This window comes from Xenopus tropicalis, chromosome 3 (assembly GCF_000004195.4).
Source record: "Xenopus tropicalis strain Nigerian chromosome 3, UCB_Xtro_10.0, whole genome shotgun sequence".
In the NCBI taxonomy this organism is placed as follows: Eukaryota; Metazoa; Chordata; class Amphibia; order Anura; family Pipidae; genus Xenopus; species Xenopus tropicalis.
Window position 1 is genome coordinate 47,499,791 of NC_030679.2, and position 19,925 is coordinate 47,519,715.

The 19,925-nt window shown below is 38.5% G+C and overlaps 1 protein-coding gene and 1 long non-coding RNA gene across 7 annotated transcripts in view; one reads left to right on the forward strand and one right to left on the reverse strand.

The window, feature by feature from the left end:
- The window catches only part of rnf44 (ring finger protein 44), a 51,216-nt gene that overhangs the window by 24,500 nt on the left and 6,791 nt on the right, over positions 1-19,925 (forward strand). The window contains exons 1-6 of one of the 6 annotated variants that reach the window (XM_004912873.3): positions 7,368-7,520; positions 12,869-13,073; positions 13,314-13,515; positions 14,812-14,979; positions 16,214-16,381; positions 19,612-19,773. In XM_004912873.3, the coding sequence (XP_004912930.1) occupies positions 13,453-13,515; positions 14,812-14,979; positions 16,214-16,381; positions 19,612-19,773 (561 nt within the window). In that variant the 5' untranslated portion in view covers positions 7,368-7,520; positions 12,869-13,073; positions 13,314-13,452. Of the gene's footprint in view, positions 1-7,176; positions 7,521-12,868; positions 13,074-13,313; positions 13,516-14,811; positions 14,980-16,213; positions 16,382-19,611; positions 19,774-19,925 lie in introns of those variants that run through there. The other 5 variants (XM_002943261.4, XM_004912871.4, XM_004912870.4 and 2 more) reach the window with 5 other exon arrangements.
- Positions 852-7,259, reverse strand: LOC105946815. Its single transcript, XR_001170296.3, has 4 exons — positions 7,181-7,259; positions 5,750-5,815; positions 4,643-4,763; positions 852-1,375 (listed from the first exon to the last, which is right to left on the reverse strand). It is a non-coding gene; the product is annotated as an uncharacterized LOC105946815 (long non-coding RNA).

The following is a 19,925-nucleotide window of genomic DNA, read 5'->3' on the forward strand; positions in this document are numbered from 1 at the left end:
AAAAACATTTTATTTCCCCTCATACTTAGATTATTTTAAAAATAATAGAATATGAAATTTTGAATGTTCCCTTTCACTCGATTTAGTGCTTTGTATCAACCACTAGGATCTAGTGTGTTCGTAAGAATAGTCTATTTCCTAGTGTGAAACACTATTACTATTATTGGTAGCGGTTAGCTGGCTCCCTGTTCTGCTCCACACAATTATCCACTAGGATCTAGTGTATTTTATTAAAGGAGTCTATTTCCTAGTGGCGTACAAAACTCCTTGCTCTACTGGGATACTTAGTCAAATTAGCAACTTCCTTAAAGTGGATCTGTCCCCCAGACATAAAAAGCTGTATAATAAAAGCCCTTTTCAAATTAAACATGAAACCCAAAGCCATTTTTTATTAACACATCTATACCCATTAAATAAGCATTTAAAAGTCCCAGCTGTCAATCATGTATTTCCTGACCCGCCTCTACGCGTTAGGCATAGGGGTGGGGCAGACAGTTTCACTTTCAGTTCAGAACTTCTTAGATGATATTGCACTCCTTACATTATCCCTCCCTCCTCACCATCTAATTGTGTAACCCGTGCATGGACATGGTTATCAGGTCCCCCCATACTGGCACAGAAACAAGATTTTATCAGGATGCACAGCTTGCCTTAATAACAGTGGCCACAAAATGGAGCCTGCCTGTTTTCTGCAAATGTGAATTCCAGTGCTGAAGGAAATTAGTTCAAAATAATTTATATAGTGTAATTGAAGTTTATTTTGCTTGACAAACACAATAGAAAACAACTTGTAATTATTTCTTTGGGTGACAGGTCCCCTTGCAAGAAACTATATAAAAACCCTGAAAGGCTTCTAATAAACTGAACAAGTTCAAACTGCCACCATGCTTGTGTCCTTGTTTCAGAGATCTTGTGCCCCACTTGAAGTGCTCCCTCAACATACAGGCAGTAGTTCTAGCCCAACACTAAAATATATGGACAGATGTAAAAATCCTCCCCCCAGAAATTTAAACAGGTGTGAACATTTGGAGAGGAAAAAAAAGGGTTAGTGTGTCTAAATAATACCAACCTAAGTGCAAAGGCAAGGTAGCTGAAGTCGCTGGATGGCCACAGCATCTGGAGGGGGCAGCCAGTAAATCGTTGTAATGGGAGACAACAGCAGACACATTTTTCAAAGGTCTGATGTATGTAGAAAACACACCCCAAAAGCTACTGCCTCCCCCAATCTGCTCATATTTTATGGCCAGGGGAACAAAGGAGCAGCTTTAAAAGCGTATTTTCTGTTTTCAGAGTTGTAAGTGTCTCAGGCAGTAGAATCTACAATTTGTTGCAGCACTTCAGTCTGTTTAAATCAACACATCGTAGATTTGTTGATCTGTGATAAAAGTTAAACAGAAAAGAAAAAAAAAATATTAATGTAAAGTTCTTCGCAAACAGTTCCAAATAGTGTTTGAGGCTATTTTATTAATGGGAAAAGATTCTGAATGTTTTAAAAGGAATGTTAAAACTAGACTTTTATATATTATTGTTGCTATAGTGACATGTTGCTTTGGACAAACTTAGCAAATCCACGATCAAGTGTAATGGGGTCTTCCAGAAGAAGCTATAACTTTGTCATTAAGTGTAAAATGAGGCCTTAAGTGCACTCGAGAAGCTGCACATGTTTAAAAACGGATTCGTGTTTTTTTGGGACAAGATTTTTCTGCAGCCAAAATATGAGAGAGACTAAAATATGAGTAGAAGGGGGCCTAAAATAGAAAGATTAATAAAAAGTAGTAATGACGACAAATTTGTAGCTTTACAAAGCCATCGTTTTTTACATGGAGTCAGTGATCCCCATTTAAAAGCTGAAATGAATCAGAAGATGGCAAAATATTTAAAAACTAAGAAAAAATGAATACAAATTGAAAAGTTGCTTAGAATTCACAATTCAATAACATACTAACCGTTACCTCAAAGGTGAACCCACCCCTTAAAGGACAAGGCAACACAAAATATAATTTTTTGCCTAATAAAAGAAAACAAAATTCTAAGCAGCTTTGCAATATACATTTATTACAAATTTGTAATGATTTCTGAGTTATTTGTAAATATAATTGCTATTAGAAGCAGTGTTTGCCTGTCCTTTTCTATTCTCTGCCCTGGTGGCTCCGACTGTTGAAACAATGTAACACAAAGCAGCAGATTGACAGATCTGACTTGCTGGAGGAGACTTGACAGTTGCAACAATGTTTAAAGAGGAACAACCAGGAGTTTAGCAAATGCTGCTTTCAATAGCAATTACACTTACAAATAACTTTTAAAGCGCTACAAATTTTTAATTTTATATTGTAAAATTGCTTAGAATTATGTTTTCTTTTATTATGCAACACATTTTTGGGGTTGACATGCCCTTTAAATGTTAGAAAAAAAAGGTTTTCTTAAAACAGTGTTAAAAATGATTAGTGATATTTTATTGTAAAAATTTGAATGTGGATCCTTCACATTGCATTTATAATGATATTCTCCTTATTTCATAGTACAATTAACAAATATTAAAAGAAGATTATGTAATTGCCTGACTCAGGATACTAAGGATATTAACCAGTGCGTTTATTAGAGGTATACATTAAGAGAGTATTAAACAATAGCTTGTACGTCCTGAAAGCTTGTGAGGGGAACACATTCAAGAACAAAAATGTTACCATTTAACCATTTCTTCCTACATGGGGCTGATCCCATGCCATCCTATCATCATGCTTGTTTTAGCATAACGGTGTCTGTGTCCAGCTTTAGGAAAGGCATTAGTGTCTCACTGTCTCAGCAAAATAGCCCAAAAAGGTATCTCTTTGGTAAAAGAAATCTTCTACATCAGTACAGTGTCCTAAATGGTATTAGAGACTATTTGTGACTTTCTGAACCTTGCACTAAGGATAATTTTGACAGGAGACAACAGATTCATTCCTTGTTCTGTGTGAACATTTTAAGACCCAAGCAAATAGACCTCTGGTCTTGATGTCTAAAATCATCCTACAATTGCAGTTCTGTGCTTGTGTCCTGTTCAAAATCTTTGTTCTTTAAATAATTACAAATATAAACTTGTTTATAGCATAAACCTAAGGGCAGTGACACATATTAGTCGCTGCAATTCCATCCCACCGGCTAGAATGTAAGTCGCCGGTGGGATGGCATATGCGGGCCACATTTGCCAAAGTTGCCTTGAGAGGCAATTAAAAGCTTTTCTTCCAACATTTAAATAGGGAACACCAGTGAACTGCATAATACAAATGCCCTCAAAAACTGGACCATCCCAATGCACTGTGGACTTTTGGCATGGCCAAAAATCTAAAAGCAATCATTAAAACAAATTAGACAAAAGTGTTTTATTGTGTACACACACTTTGTAGAAAGCAAGCACTCGCATATAAAGTGTAAAAAGAGTCTGGGTGCAGTATTAAAAATGCTGCACTCACAGGACTCGGATGCACGTTTGAAATAAAAACTTTATTTTTTGCTACTAACGGTTCTGCTGTTTCCGCAGCCTTTCTCAAAGTGAAAACACACAAAGACCCACTGATAAACCCAAACTGGCGCCCAAATTAGGCTGATGATTCACTATACAAGTGGCCAGTAAGCACCTACAAACGTGTACAAAAGAATTGTAAATAAAAATAAATAACAAAAGAACACAAATCATCATCACTTATAAATAGGTCAATACCCCATGTCTTATTAGAAAATAGCTTACAAGAAAGAAAGTGAAATGGAGCGATGTAACCTGTATAGCTGAACTCATAAGGGTTATAGGCAAAAAAATGGATAATAAAGCGGAAAATTACAAGATCATACCAGGAAACAGTGTGTATGCCACTCTATTATCGCATATAATGCGGCGCACCTTGTAACCACCACGAGCGAGGGTGGCATCCTGACTGACAGCTGCGGTCACTGAAGTCACAGGGACACGGGCAATCAAAGTCCCCGTTGTCTATATTATGGTCATTGTGCTATCCCCTAACCTGCCATGGCTATTGACACCCTTGCCTCCAATAGTACTGAGCCGCCAGTACAAATGGTCGTTAAAATGAGGAACAGAAGTTCTTCTCTCTGGTTTAATCTATAAATGAATGGCTAGTACACAGTATGGCAGCTTGCACACTTTCTTGTGAGCTACTATTTTCTAATAAGACAAAGTCTTGATCTATTTATAACTGATAATTATTTCTGGGTTTTTTTGTTTTTATTTACAATTATTTTTATATATGTACACGTTTGGAGGCACTTACTGGCCACTTGTTTAGTGACGTCATGAGCCTAATTTTGGCACCAGTTTGGGTTTATCAGAGGGTTTTTGTGCGTGTTCACTTTGAGAAAGGCTATGGAGACAGCCAAACCATTGCACACTGGGCTAGTGGGGGCTTTATAAGTGCCACATTTACCACCAGACATGTAGGCTTCAAAGCAAGTTGCCAGGGTTCACATCAATGGTTAAAATGCCACCAGTACCCTGTGTGCTATTGTCCTATAGCTCATTACTTCTCTATGTTAAAGAGAATACAAAGAATTCAGTACATAGGCTTACTAGTAGTAACCATTGTACAACAATCTAAAAAACTGTCCCCTGTAATAGTTGAGGGGTTTAGAAACCTCACTTAAATCTTACCTTTATTGCCAAAGTTTTTCTTCTCAATAACAACAAAGTTTGTATTGCTACTTTCTTCAAAGACATCTATTGCATACATAGCTTCATCCCGTGAGGCAAACTTTTCACTTTTTTCACACACCTAGTAAAAGAGAGGTTCACTAGTGTTTCCAGTATAACAAAGAATGCAAGCATTTGATATTCCATGAAGGAAAGTGCTTTAAAAAAAAAACAAAAAAAAAAAACTCATGCCTTTGGGGCTGATTTTTTAAATGATTTAGGAACCAATCAGCAGCTAGGCTGACTTGATAGGTAACTGAAGCCTATCTGCCTGTGTGACTGCACAACTGTGATTAGCTAGCTACCCACCCCCCACCCCCCGCTTCTGGCAGGGACTGTTAGGACACACACACCCCGCATACGAAACATGGACAGTGACTGTAATAGATATATAGGGAACACCAAAAGAGGGGCAACTTTTGAAAATACCATATATACTCGAGTATAAGCCAATGCGAATATAAGCCAAGATTCCTAATTTTACCCAAGAAAATTAAAAACTTATTGACTCGAGTAAAAGCCTAGGGTGGGAAATTCGCCAGCTACTACTAAATTTCAATAATCAATTATCAAAATAAACTAGCTCTGTAAGTGGAGAAGAGGGTATTAACAATGATACCTTAAGAGTACTATCCCCTTAGCTCAATCAGCAACCAAGCTAAAACACAAAGATTTAAAATCCTTCAAAACTATATATAGTTTATTTAGAATGAAAAGTGCAATGTCTAGTGCAGAATGTGACAGGTGAGAATGGTGAAGATTGTTTTGGGAGTGGGCTAGGGCACTGGAAGGTCTGGTTGCGGGTGGCCTAAATTGCACACAGAGGTGCTAGTCTGGAGGCACCCAACTCAAGTATAAGCAAGGCTTATACTTGATAAATACTTGATAAATACCAATAAATGGGGCCTATGCAAGACCTTGTTCTCAGAACAACACAGTTATTTTCCAGTGTTGAAAATGAACATAGATAGTAGCAATACTACATACCTAAATAAAAGAAATTTATAGCATATAGGTAAATGAGTAAAAGATTTATGCAAACCATTACAAACCATAATCTTTTCTTACCATCTCTTGATCCTTGAATTTGTTCTGTCTCGCTATAATCGGGCAAGCTCATTCTGACTGTCTTTTCTAATAAAATATATACGAAAGATCAAATATTTCATTGATATTGACAATTTAACAGCCATTTGGAAATGTATGCATAATTATAAAAGTATTATAAAGGTTAATTTGCATATGTAAACATGTTTATTATGGTTAATTTTATATTTTTGTATTTCTGAATTACATGGTGTACATTGCAAATACCATTTAAAGCAAATTTGTTGAACCAACAAATGTATGTTTTGAACCCTTTCACTGCCAGCCGATTTGGCCAATTTGATAATTTTATTGCCATGCCATTTTTGAACATTTTGCACTCTTTCAGGGAGAACTAAAGCCCCCCTTAAAGGAGAAGGAAAGGCAAAGTCACTTGGGGGTTCCAAAATGTTAGGCAACCCAAAGTGACTTAAATCGCCTACCTTTTACCCCGGCTGGTGCCCCTGTTTGGAGAGAACAGCACCAGCCCGGGGTACCTGCAGCACTTCCTGCTTCAGTGCGTGCGCATGCGCAGTAAACTTTAACAGAGAAGTCAACTTTTCACTCTACTGCGCATGCGTCTGTCGTTTAGTCCTTGCAAAACAAAGCCGGAAGCGCTCGCTACAGGTACCCCGGGCACCAGCCCGGGGTACAAGGTAAGCAATTAAAGTCACTTAGGGGTGCCTAACATTTTGGCACCCCCAAGTGACTTAGCCTTTCCTTCTCCTTTAACTGCCCTCCAGCTGCACCTCTCCCTCCCCGCAGTCTGTTTCACGTGAAAGTGGCTCAGTTTAAAAAAATTCCCGGCAGCACGGTAGAGATTGCCTCTTTTTATAGAAAGTGGTAGAGGAAGGAGGGGTCCACATCTTTTTATTGATATTGAGGCAACACTCTGTTGAAAGAAAAAGCTTTGGAACTCTATTGAAAGAAACAGGTTTTGAGTTTTTTTTGTAAACATGTTCAGGTATCTGACTTCCTCTCAGAAAAATCCTTCGTTCCTAGGGCCAGAGTCTGCACAGCTCTCTCCCACTCCCCCCTTCCATAAGAATTAAAAAAAACTCACTCCCCTGCTAAAATGGCAGCTGCAATCAGAGAAAGCTTTTAGGGCTCTTTATTCAGGCATGATAACGTTTTCTGCAGAATAAATAGACTTGACCAATACCCCCTCAACATTTTGGAGAAAAAAAAATTGCAATAGAATTCCAAATTACACAAACCCACACTATCATAAAAAAAAAATACAGCAAAAAGGCATTAGCATACTCCAAGCTTAAAATATTGCAGCACATGAAGCCAACGTCACCTGAAAATATCAGAGTACACAAAAACATCAACACCCCCACCTTGCAAAAAAATCCAAACACTCCGCATATAAGCAGGCAGCAAAAAGCCTCTGTTAGTTAGGGCACGTACCTTACAAAGACATGAAGATGTATCGAAGCTCCGCAGCAAGTGCCCCGGTTGCGCCCCACACGTGTAATGTATTTATACCGCCATTGCGAGGAGGCGTGGCTGCACGACGTCACGTTTGGAGCTCTCACACGAGACCTACACGTGATCGTGACGTCACTACTTGCGGCCATTCGCAACTAGGAACTAGCAGCTACCGTTGGGGGTCAGTGCGCTGCTTGTTATTGTTCCGCACCCCGCTTCCTTCCCCAGCCCTTCCCTCCGCCCTCCTTCCCTGCCTTTGTGTCTCGGTGCTGGCTCTCCGTTCTTCCTCTGCATGCTCGGGGGCGACGGCTAAGCGCTGGTAAGTACCGAGAGACTGATGGACCCGTTGCCTTTATGTTTTGGGCAGGGGACGGCGATTGAGCCGTTCCCTTTGTTGTTGCTTTGTGTTTCCTGCTGAGCACATGGTCTGAGTCTGAGCTGCTCTTAAAGCGACAGGTTCAATGCAGACGGGCTCAACTGTGCCCACATAGCTTGCTGTATTACCCGAACATGTCCCCGGCACCAGGGGCAGGCAAGGTGGCATGGAGGGTACCTAGCACCCGTTGTACCTCAGCTATTATTACTGAAGTAAAATGCATTTACTTGCATCAGGAGGAAGGGCTGTAGGTAACAGGCATAGAACAGCAGATCAATAAAGCGATGATTGTACATGTTGCAGCAGCAGTTCCTTTATTCCTTGCGATTGTGTCTGGGGTACTTGTGCGCTGTGCAATGTTGCTTTATTAGGTGTAGCCCTTACTAGCTGCATTCTCCTCTGGTGTCCCTCTTCTTTCTCCTATCAGTTGCCCTGATCTTACCCTCAATACAGGACTTTTGCAGTGCGCCCCATGTACCTTTTTATTTTCCTATAGACACACTGCCGTCTAGCAGATAATCCGGATGTATTGCTTCAAGTAAAATCCCATTTTGAAAGCGCACATAAAAGAACAAGTAGCCTCAGACAATAAAAGGCTTTCATTGATGTCTGCATAAATGAACTATTAGTTTGTGGTCTGCATTTATTCTGCTAAATGAACTCTTCATAAAAGCAGCTGGCTTTAGAATTTTAGCTTGGCACAGGAATTAACAATATAACTGAGAAATATATTTTAATAACACAAATGGAGTAAAATTTATTAATAAAAATATGTGACTATTTTTGGTCAAATTATATATAATTATCCAATTAAGAACATGCTTTCACTAGTCTTCTGCATGTATTTTTATTAGTGGACCCAACTAAACTGAATGCAAGGGGTCATTCATGTACACCAGTTGGATATTGTTATGGAAGTAATATGGTTTGTTGCATTTTGAAAAGCAGACCTAAAGAGAGTTATGGGAAGCTCACCTTACAATGAACTTTTATTGAGTTGTGGGTAGACGTGTAGAAGACAGTCTGTAAAAACCATTCCTTTTTGTCATTATATTTATTGGTCTTTTTATTATACTGTTCTCCAAGATAGGCATACAGTATATTTTTCAAAATTAATGTTTAAATATATGGTTCACTAGAATGTCATAGCAAAAAGGTTCTGATGTGCACCATAAAAAACACTCATTGCTAAACCTACTATTTCAAATACCCAGTTTTGAAACTTTCACACAAGTTCTAATGTATGCTTTGATGCCTTCCTTCACAGATTTGTTTTAATAGATCAGTTTTTAGCATTTAGTATACTGAGACTTTCTGAGCTCAGTCCTAAGTACTTAAAGGAACTGTAACACAAAAAAATGAAAGTGTATAAAAGTAACTAAAAAGTAATGTGCTGCTGCCCTGCACTGGTAAAAGTTGAGTGTTTACTTCAAAAAAGTCTACTATAATTTATATAAATAAGCTGCTATGTAGCCATGGAGGCAGCCATTCAAAGGAGAAAAGGCACAGGCACATAGCAGATAACAGATAAAACACTATTGTGTTCTACAGAACTTATCTGTTATCTGCTATGTAACCTGTGCCTTTTTTCCAGCTTGAATGGCTGCCCCCGGGGCTACACAGCAGCTTATTATATAAATTATAGTAGTGTTACTGTAGCAAACACACCAGTTTTACCAGTGCTGGGCAACAGTGCATTATATATTTATTACTTTAAAGCTCTTTCATTTTTTGGTGTTACTGTTCCTTTAAGGGTACAAAAAATAACTGTAAGAGTCAGCTTACTATAGTTTGAGTATCAAGTACAGTAAAATAAATATTTACCCCAACTGGCACTCAACTGAGGCCCCTAGCCAGTAGCTTTAATTTATGGAGCACTGGATCCAACACAGACTAGTTATCTATAGCTCTTATATAATGACTTTAAGATAGTAAGCGTTGTATTTAGTCATAATATGTAATATATTTTGAATCGCTCCACCAGACTGAATTGGCCTTTCTATTCATGCACTAGTTTAGGGTGATGTATGGTGAAGGGGAAATGGGCAGTATAGGTGTTGGAGCATTTTGCAGTATTGTCAGTATGGTCTGTTGCTGGTGTTCTTAGGAATGGCAGAGAAGTGAGATGGGGACGACAGCAGGCAAGTCATTGAGTGACTCACATTATCATTTAGCAAATTGGCAATGTAGTGCCATATGTTTGTCAAACCTGACATTTTACACTTCACATATGCCCCTAAGTTGGAAAAAAGTCAACTGGTCCATGGATAAACTGTATTAGAGAAGCTGCTACCCTTGTGGGAACATTAAGTAAAACTTAGTAGCAGAGACTTTATCACTCAGATTGCAATAATCTGTGTTGCTACAGCACGTGTACTGTGTATTTACATAATGTTTCAAATGTGTATTCTTGTTTATCTTGCTGAAGAAAATCTAGTGCAACAACCACTCTTTGCTTGTAAAAAAAACAAGTTCTACAGTGCAGTTCAGTCTCTGCTGTATTAAATAGAAAGAATAATTTGTTTGGTTGAGGCCAACATCCTGATTTAACCCTTGAGTCCAGTACATATAGTCCGTGACATCAACAGTCTTTGCTTGTCACTGCCCACCCAAGGTAGATTTTGGCTGCCAGAAGATGTTATTCACTAGATGCAGATGCCATCAATGCCCAAAAGATGAGGGTTGGCACCTTTTGGATGTAGGGAAAAAGCAGACATTGAATGTGCAGGGTTTTCACTGTGATGGCAAGGTTTTGGCAAAAAAATAAAGGAGATACACAGGTTTTATTAATACCTATAGGTAGAGTCATATATATATTTTATATGCACTTTTATTCTATTGCGAGAATGGAATGACTTTTGTTGCAAAGCTGTAGAATAGTTTGTGCTTATATGTTACTAAAACTTTACAAAAAGTTTTACCCTTATACAGTGAGCTCACTCCCATAATACTGGGTTTCAGATTCTGTTGCACCATGCATCACACAATAATGTAGGTATCAAATCAAGGACATTGCTGAACATCTGCTTAAATTAAAGAACTCTTGGAAAACAGACTCCTGTGTATTCAGATGGCCATGTATTCACAGAATTGGTCGGTCAGTCAGATTTTTTTTTCAAATTTAAAGGGACATTATGCGGTATGGCTTCTGCAACATACTTTTTGTCTGTTGTTTTAATTAAGAAATGTCTGTTTTCTGTTCTGGCACTAAACAAGAATATGATGTCAGTTTCACTTTAGTACTTTCTGTCCTACAGAACATTTGGGGAGCTGGTAAAACGGATTACCAGTCCACTGAGAGGTCCCTGGTAATGAGTTGCTCGGTGGCTGCTTTTAGAAAAGGGGGTTGTTTGTTCAATGGTAGGTAAGGATCTCTGAATAAAGAGAGGAGGACGGTGAGGGAATGTGGCCCAACTTTCAAATTAGTGCCTTTTTAAGGTATCACATCTGTATGTAAAACATTGGTTGATGTGCACAGATATGGGTCTGTGTGGCTTGTCACAGTGGAAATGTTGAAACCTATCAATTGCCCACTAAATGTATCAGTTGCTTATCTCCTGATAAAACTGTAAGCTTATGTGTTATTAACCTTTCAGTGGTAGCATGCTTACCGTCTCCTACTGTGTGTAATGTATACAACCTGATGTCTGCTATATTCATATTTTCTTAATTACTCACTTTTCCACTCATGATCCCAAGCTTTCCCCACATTGTTAGTAACTTAGAATTCCTTTAATCACTATCTCATACAGTCACTTAAATGAACATTCTCACACTTGTTCATTTTTATTGGATTCTTATTAAAATTTGGAGTTTTTTCTTAATGTTCTTAGTAGGGCATAGAAAAAAAACCCATTGTACTTAACAAGCTCCAACACCAAGCAACACCATGTCACTTGTACCTGATTTGTCTTCCATTCCTATGCCACCCCTGGATATGTGGCACGGCAATGTCACGTGATGTTGGTGCACAGACACTGGCATAAAATGCAGTGCAGAGACAGGATATAGATATGGTTAGGCAGTATACACTCCTCTGGGAAGAATAATTTGTGAATTGATTACATGTTTAGAATCCTGGATTGTATAGGGTGGTGTTTGGGACACTTTAACTTTCGATTTGTAACATTAAAACAATCCACCCCCACCCAGCAGCATGATAGCCATTGTGTGGTACATTTTCACTTTTATGGGTAGCAAGATTTCACCATCACTAATGCTTTTTGAGAAAAAAGTTTGTAAGTGATACTCAGCGCTATAGGTGTCCTCGTGTTTAATTACTTTCAGTCTTCAATGTAGACAATAAACGTAGTACTCAAATCTTTTGCTGCTTCCTCCAAAGAAAATACCCCTCTTGGTTCTGCTAATGCTTTTTGAGGTTGCTTTAAACCTGTAAAGCACCTGCAATGTGTTTGTGGTCTATCTTGGGTAAAAATAATTAAAGTGCCCATACACGCACCAATATTATCTTGTATGATATTCGGTGCATGTATGGTGTGTTGACAAGGCAACCAATATTGCAAAAATCTTTGATATCCGTCATGTCGTCAGTCAGGCAGGTCTGAAAAGGTGCCCAAGCATCACCTATAAGTTAACGCTGAATCGTCAGATAGGGGTAGAATTCCTATTGTCTCTACCTGCTATCTGACAATTCAGCTCTTAAGGTGGCCATACACATTAAGATTCACTTGCTTTTAACCTGCCCGATCGATATCTGGCCAATTTCAGGCCAGATATCGGTCGTGCATTCCTCTCGTTCCTGCCCCAACACGGGCCGATAAGCTGCCGAATCGGTCCAAGGGACCGATATCGGCAGCTACAGTCGGCCCATGTATGGCCACCTTTAGGGTTTGTAGAGTGGACGAACAATCTTTCTTGTAACCAATGGTCACAGGAAAGATTGTTATTGAAACATGTTGAAACCTTATTGAAACATATTGAAACCTTTAGTCTATTACTCCAAAAAAAGGTTGCTACAATTTGGATGCAGTAATATTGTTTGCTATAGGAAAACTGCCTCTTTTTTTTTGTATTTTAGTGTTCTCCATACATAGAATTTAGTTGCTGTTTCTTCACTGGTAAGAAAGCTGCTTGTAGATGTTTGCTTCTTTACTTAAACCTTGCAGTTTACACCATCATTCCAAACCACTTTTAATTTTCATTTTGTTGTTATCACGCAATATTTGTACCTGTTTATCCTATATTAGCCCCTGTTTGTATAGAAATGAGTGACTGCTGAGGCATGAGGCAAACCTACATAAATGGTCTCATGGTTGTCTGCTTTTTGGCAGAGTGCAGACGGCAGGCGTGAAGATACGGCGTGTTGTGGAAGCCCCTCTCGCCACTCCGCCTTCCTGACGTCACAAATGCGACCATGGGAGCTGGCAGTGAATAGGTGGCCTCCCTCAGCCCCCATTAACCAGCGGAGGTTCTTGGGGCCCTGCAGCACCCCTGCACACCTCAGACGAAGGTAGGAGCTGCGGGGCTCTAGAAAAGGTACCGCCTTCTAACCTAGTGGTCATCAGAAGCCAGCTCCCTACTTGTATGACCAATATTGTTTTGTTATCCAGATGTAGTAATATTAAGAACTGCTCTATACAATAAATGATGAAACCATTACCTTCCATGTCCCTCTTTTTCTCTCTTTTTCTTCTCCTTCTATTTTCTTGCCATATTATCAAAACCTCTTCCTAACTCATTCCTGTATATTCCTTGGTTTTCTTTCCCTTTTTTTAGTCCTCCAGTGAGGCGTCAGTGGGGACGGAGAGATAGACCTCAGCAGAGTGTCCTCAGCCAGGATGATAGCAATTTGCGACCAGCCTTTTTTCCTGTAGATGAGCATAGAGTCTTGGCCCTCACCGGTGCTCCACCACGAATGCTTCACCCTGCGTCACACTCCACCCAGCAGACACCATTCATGGTCGACCTCCATGAACAGGTAATTTTTAAATGTTATTTGAATGACTGTTTTATGTGAATATTATTTTTGTCCATACATAGGCTTAACAGTTCTTTGCAGTCTTCTGATATTTATAGTACTAATTGTGCCAAATAATTCACTTTCCCAGTCTGGACATTTACTACCACTACGGAGTTTCTATAAGAATTACAATTTTCAGATTACAGTTTGAGATTATTATGGGAAAACAAGTATATAATGAATATATATAATGTATATAATGAAAGTAAAGTCATGTACTATTTAGGGTGGATTTCAGAAGAATGTGCAAGATATATTTGCCTGTTTTTTGGCGCACTTCTGCACACAAAACTTGTAGGAGATGTTGAGTAAGGGTGACACATGCATATTTTGTGGTGTTTATCATACCATTATTTTTTCAGTTGTCAAGAGTCGTGTAGTGCCAGTCACCTGCATCACACAGAGCTAATGATATGTCAGAGGTGATTAAAATAGAAACCATTGTGAAATGCCTTGCTGTGTAATTGCTAATTCTGTGATGCCAAGGCTTTAGGGAAAAACAATAATAAGGTAGAAGTTGGTATTATGTAATATGTATTGCAAAGCATGTGTTTCCACAGTCTTAATTTCAGCGGTGTAACTTGTTCGTGCTTGGGCCCCCACCATATATATAGTTGCACCACTCCCTAAGTTGCTGCTTGAAGTAGAGCTTACTTAGGATGTATCTAAGAAGGACCACATGATTACTTCCTCTTTAGGGGCAGAAAGCAACCAAGAACTTTCTTTTTTTGGTATTTGCAGTGGTAGTTGCATAATGTTAAGTGAGCTATACAAAGTATAGACTTCGCTGCAGCGTGGGCAGAAGTAAAGATTCTTGTGTTTTTTAACACAGGGGCGGGCCAAATTGCAAATTTGATTAATCTGTTTGGCCCTTGGGTTACACAAGCAGATCTCAAGCAGAGGGGATGCAATGAATTTATAATTTTGCATTCTGGCAAATTCTCCAAAAAGAGTTTTTCCAGATAAGAGATCTTTCTGTAATTTGGCTTTCCATAGTTTGTCCACTAAAAAAATCATTTAAACATTAAATAAACACAATAGGCTTGTTTTGTTAGCATCAAGTACAAGCTACTGTTTTATTATAACAGAGAAAAAGGAAATCGTTTTTAAAAAAAAATTTGATTAAAATGAAGTCTATGGAAGGTGGCCTTTCTGTAATTCAGATCCCATACCTGTATATATTAGTAGCACGTGTTTAATAAAAAAGAACAGATATCAATAAGACCTTTTTTAATTTACTTTTACTTTTTCCAGGTGCATCAGGGACCTGTCCCTTTATCATACACAGTTACCACAGTAACCACCCAAGGCTTTCCCCTGCACACTGGCCAGCACATTCCTGGGTGCAGCGCCCAACAGCTGCCAGCATGCTCTGTCATGATCAGTGGGCAGCATTACCCTCTCTGCTGCCTGCCACCTCCGGTGAGTGGGATTTAAAAAAAAAAAATGGCTTAATTATGGCATGGTAACAATGTATATTATTATTATTCAGACAGCTGAAGTACCATATTTCTAGTAAAAGTTAGTTGAAGTGGTGTTGCCATTAACAAAGTAAATGAAGAGTAGATTGTGTTCAAAGATGCTGATTTTATTTCTCCCTTTAAAAATGATTATAAATTGTATAGCTGTGCACTGTTTCTTCTGCTGCAGATTGACTCTGGCTTCAGGTCAGTGCCCCTTTCACATAACCTGCAGCTTGACTGTTTCTTCAGAGTAAAGACACCAATTGGGAAACTGACCAATTATTTACTGCTGTATAAAAATGGATCCAGTGGATAAAGTAGTCACATTAATGCCATGTATTTAAAGTGTTTTGTAATTCAGCTTCTCAACCTTAATGAACTTTTTCATCAGCTCCTTAACTTCATCCCAGCATGGCAGTTGAAGATGATGGGATTTGCATTTAAAAGCACTAGAGTAGTATTTTATTAAAGGAGAAGGAAAGGCTAATAATGTGTTAATCTCAAGCTGCAGGCATACCTTCAGTTCTCTCAATCGTGCCCTAAAGTCTCCCCATATTTCTCCTGTTCAGATGATCAGATGCCTCATAAAAAAACGCTGAGCTCTGTAAAGAAAATTCCCATAATGCCACGCTTTTGCACCAAGACCCAGACTGGTGTACATGCAGTTTGTAAGACTATGAGGAAGCTTCCTGCTAATTGGCTCAGATCAAACATTCCTAAGGGGGGGGTTCTTAGCATTCTTATGGGAGGGGGGAGCAGGAGAGGGGAGAGAGGAAAGAGCTGAGTAGACTCTGGCACAGTAATTACAGAGACAAGGAGGAAACAAGAAGTCCTGTTTCTTTCAGTGAGTGCTTATGGCTGTATTTACATAGACCTTTATGATAAAGCTTACTTAGTTTTTACCTTTCCTTCTCCTTTAAGTAAATTGTTTATTTTACTATTTTTTGAAAAAAGAAAACCTCTATTTTATGCAGTGTATACAATTGTGCCTAGAATTTACATTTTACAGCGATAGTACCTTTAGCTAAAAGGTCACTATAGTGTGTATATATAAGTCACTGATTGCACACATTAAAGCAGAAGCTTTGTATTCTGATCTTAACAAGCTATGGCTGTCCAGGCTAAAATAAAGTAAAGAAAAGTTACTTGCAAGCAGCTGTTTTTTCAGTCTATTTTTTTTTATTCCATTGCAGCTGATCCCAGGATGCACCATGCAGCAGCTTCCTGTTTCGTACCAGCCATTTCCTCCGCTGCTCTCCAGCGAACATTATATTTTACATCCTCAGCCACCACTGCCCCCACACCAGCCACCTCACCTTACTTCTCTTGCTCCATTTGTTACAGTGCAGCCACAGAGAATGGTAAGCACAGACTGGCTTTTACAGGCTCAGGCACATGGGGGTTTTGTCTGTCACTGCTCTTAAGCAAAGAGCAGTGGTAAATAAAATGAGTCACTGCTCCTTACTGATTGTTATCCTTGTGGATGAAACACATGAGAAGTGTCACTATTCCTTTAATTTTGCTGCTTATGGTTGCCTCCAGACATCTGCTTTTTTGGACCAGAGACTGGTTCCTGAATTTCAGAGTGTAGGCATGTCTAGCCCAGTGAACTTTAGAAACAAAACTGCTTTCTCTGTATCATCTCTGCATCATCATTTGTAGTTGTTTTTCAAGTGGATTGTAAATGCAGAATTAAAGTTTGTCCTAACCCCAAACTTGTGAAGACAGTTTTTGAAATGTACAGAGTAACTTACCACACATTTTGAAGCTACAGCTTCAAGCATGTTATTAAAAGGCCTACAGCACGCAGTGTAGTCTTCGCCACCATATTTAATAGTTTTCTTGCTGAAACCTGCTAGTGACCAGCAGATTCCTTTTAAAATAAAGGACAGGTTTAATAGCCACGATTGGGTGCTTCTCAGACAGTAGAAAAAAACTGTTGGAAACCTCCAGCTCTCTAACTATAGCTTCTAGAATCTCACTCTCAACAGGCTGTTACTCAGAGGTTCTAGGAGTGTAAGTTCGTAAACCGGTATTGATAAATTCCAAGGAAGCAGTGTTATTAAAGATTCAGAATTTGTGTTAGACCAATCAGCAAGTGGCATTTACAGGCTGAAAGCAAACATCTCTTCAGTTGCGGTGGGTTACTAGGCTTGGGCAAACTTTGCACCTATTATTACATTTACCCTGCTTGAGTTGTTCTTCAGCAGCAGTGTTTTTTGCTTTGCCTGGTGTTCTCACTATTTTACTTGGGATTCATTGCTAGTAAATTTTAAAATTTTAAAATAATACTTTCTTTCCTGAACTGGTTCTTGTACATATTTTACATTTTCCTCCTTTAAATGTTTAACCATTTTATTATTTTAATTAGCTACCATAACCCAGGAAAGTTGATGATTACTTTCTGCAACTGCTTTCTTTACTTGTTTTATTAAAAAAATCACAGTGCATTAAACAACAAACATTAATTGGCCAGCTTTATATTAGGACCCACAATATAATACAATTATTAAGCTCCACTAATGCATATGTATATATAGAGGCAATTGAAGAAATCTTCTAAAGGCTACAGTAATTAGTGACCGTTAGAAGTTAAGCAGACCTTTGTATGTAACAACCCAGGTAACCCATATATACATGGAAATCAAAACAAATAAGTCTTTCAATTAAGTTAAGATTAATCACATAGGGAATAAGTATTAAACACATGTAGAAGAGGAGGTGCCAAAAGGCATGGAAAGCCTAGAAACCTGCTGAAATCTGTCTGTATTTAGAAAGCATTTCTGCCCCTTATCAGTGCAAATTAATTTCAGCTGGTTTAGTCCTAATTGATAAATATATAAAAAGGTTTCTCGTTACCGAGGTATCGCACGAGAAGCATCTCATGATGGATAAAAGCAAAGAGCTCTCTCAACCTTATTGTTGAAAAACATACTGATGGCATTGGTTACAGACATATTTCTAAGTTTTTGAATGTTCCAGTGAGCACCCTTGGGGCCATAATCCGTAAGTGGAAAAAATATCATTTCACCCTAAACCGCCACGACCAGGTGCTCCTCGCAAGATTTCTGACAGAGGAATCAAAAGAGTTGTCCAAGAGCCAAGGATCACTCATGGAGAGCTTCAGAAAGACTTTGAATTAGCAAGTACAGTTGTTTCAAAGAAAACAATAAGTAATGCACTCAACTGACATGGCCTCTATGCACGCGCACTGCTCCAATTTTGAAGAAAAAGCATGTTGAAGCAAATTTAAAGTTTGCTGCACAACATTTGGACAAGCCAATGAAATTCTGGCAGAATATTGCCTGCTCAGATGAGACCAAAATTGTACACACCATGTTTGGAGGAGAAATGCCACTACACATTAACCCAAAAACACCATACCTACAGTGAAGTCTGGAGGTGGGAACGTTATGGTGTGGGGCTGTTTTTCAGCATATGGTATTGGCAGACTTCATATAATTGAAAGAAGGATGAATGGAGAAATGTATCGAGACATTCTTGATAAGAATCTGCTGCCATCTAGCAGGATGCTGAAGATGAAACAAGGGTGGACGTTTGAGCAAGACAGTGATCCCGAACACACAGCTAAGGCTGTCATTAGCAGCAAAGGCTTTTCTACTAAGTATTAAATACATTTCAGTAAGCGTGTTCAATACTTATTTCCTGTGACTTACTTGTTTTGATTTCTTTGCATGTGTGGGTTACTTGGGTTGTTACCGACATCTGGTGTAAATTCCGTGGCAGTAGCACCATTAGAAATATATTTACTGAGGAAAACATTGATGTGTTCAATACTTATTTTCCCTGCTGTATACTGGAACATTCTGTGACTCTAAAATTCACTTGAATACATACTTTCTTACATGCTAAGTTTTTCACAGCCAGGAACTTAATTAAAGTCTACTACCTCTTTGCAATCTTTCACTTGGTGTGTGACATACATCTGCCTACTGTCACAATATGGGTACCCGTGCGGACAGATATTCACTGCGTTTCGTGGTTTTGCAATTTTTCAAGAAATATTTTAGATATTTTAAATATTTATTGATTTGGGGAAAGCTGCCATTTAGGAACATTATTACAGTAGGAATTGTGTGTGTGTCGATATATGTATATATGTATGTATCGAACCAAGGGTGGCACACCGCTTCAATCCTTATCCCGAGTGCAAGGTAAAAAGTTTAAATATCGAAAAAAAGACCAGCAACACCGGATTTATTGCAAAAAATTGATTGTGCATGAACAGCCTACATTTTTTAATACACAATTAATTTTTGCAACAAATCCAGTGTTGCTGGTCTTTGTGTGTGTGTAAAATATATATATATATATATATATATATATATATATATATATATATATATATATATATATATATATATATATATATATAATTATTTTAGAAAAAAAGTCTGAAAGTTCAAGCACACCAAACAAAAAAGCATTAAACCTGGGTGCTATCAAAGTTCTGCAATACAAAAATCAAAATATAGATGCACACCAGGTATTTTTAGTAAGAAAACTATATAGTAAATACATGATAACATGATAACTATTTTTGATTTCCGCTCTTCTTTTCACTATGAAGCCTCTACAGAGAATAGACAATGAGCTGGATGTTCGGGGGGACCAACATCACCTGGGCAACTTCCCATTTCACCACTCCCACCCTATGCCTGCACTGCCTCCTTCAATGCCCATGCATTACCTCTCCCACGATGCACTGCACCAGGAGCTATCCTTTCCAGTGGTATGTCATATTATGCATTGTCATTTATTTGATACAATATACTTTGTGTATTTATTGATCTTTTTGTTTTGCCTGGTGTTGTCTGTTATTATGTTGGCATCTTGGTGTACTCTATAACTAAAACATGCCACACTGTTCAGTCTCATTTTGTC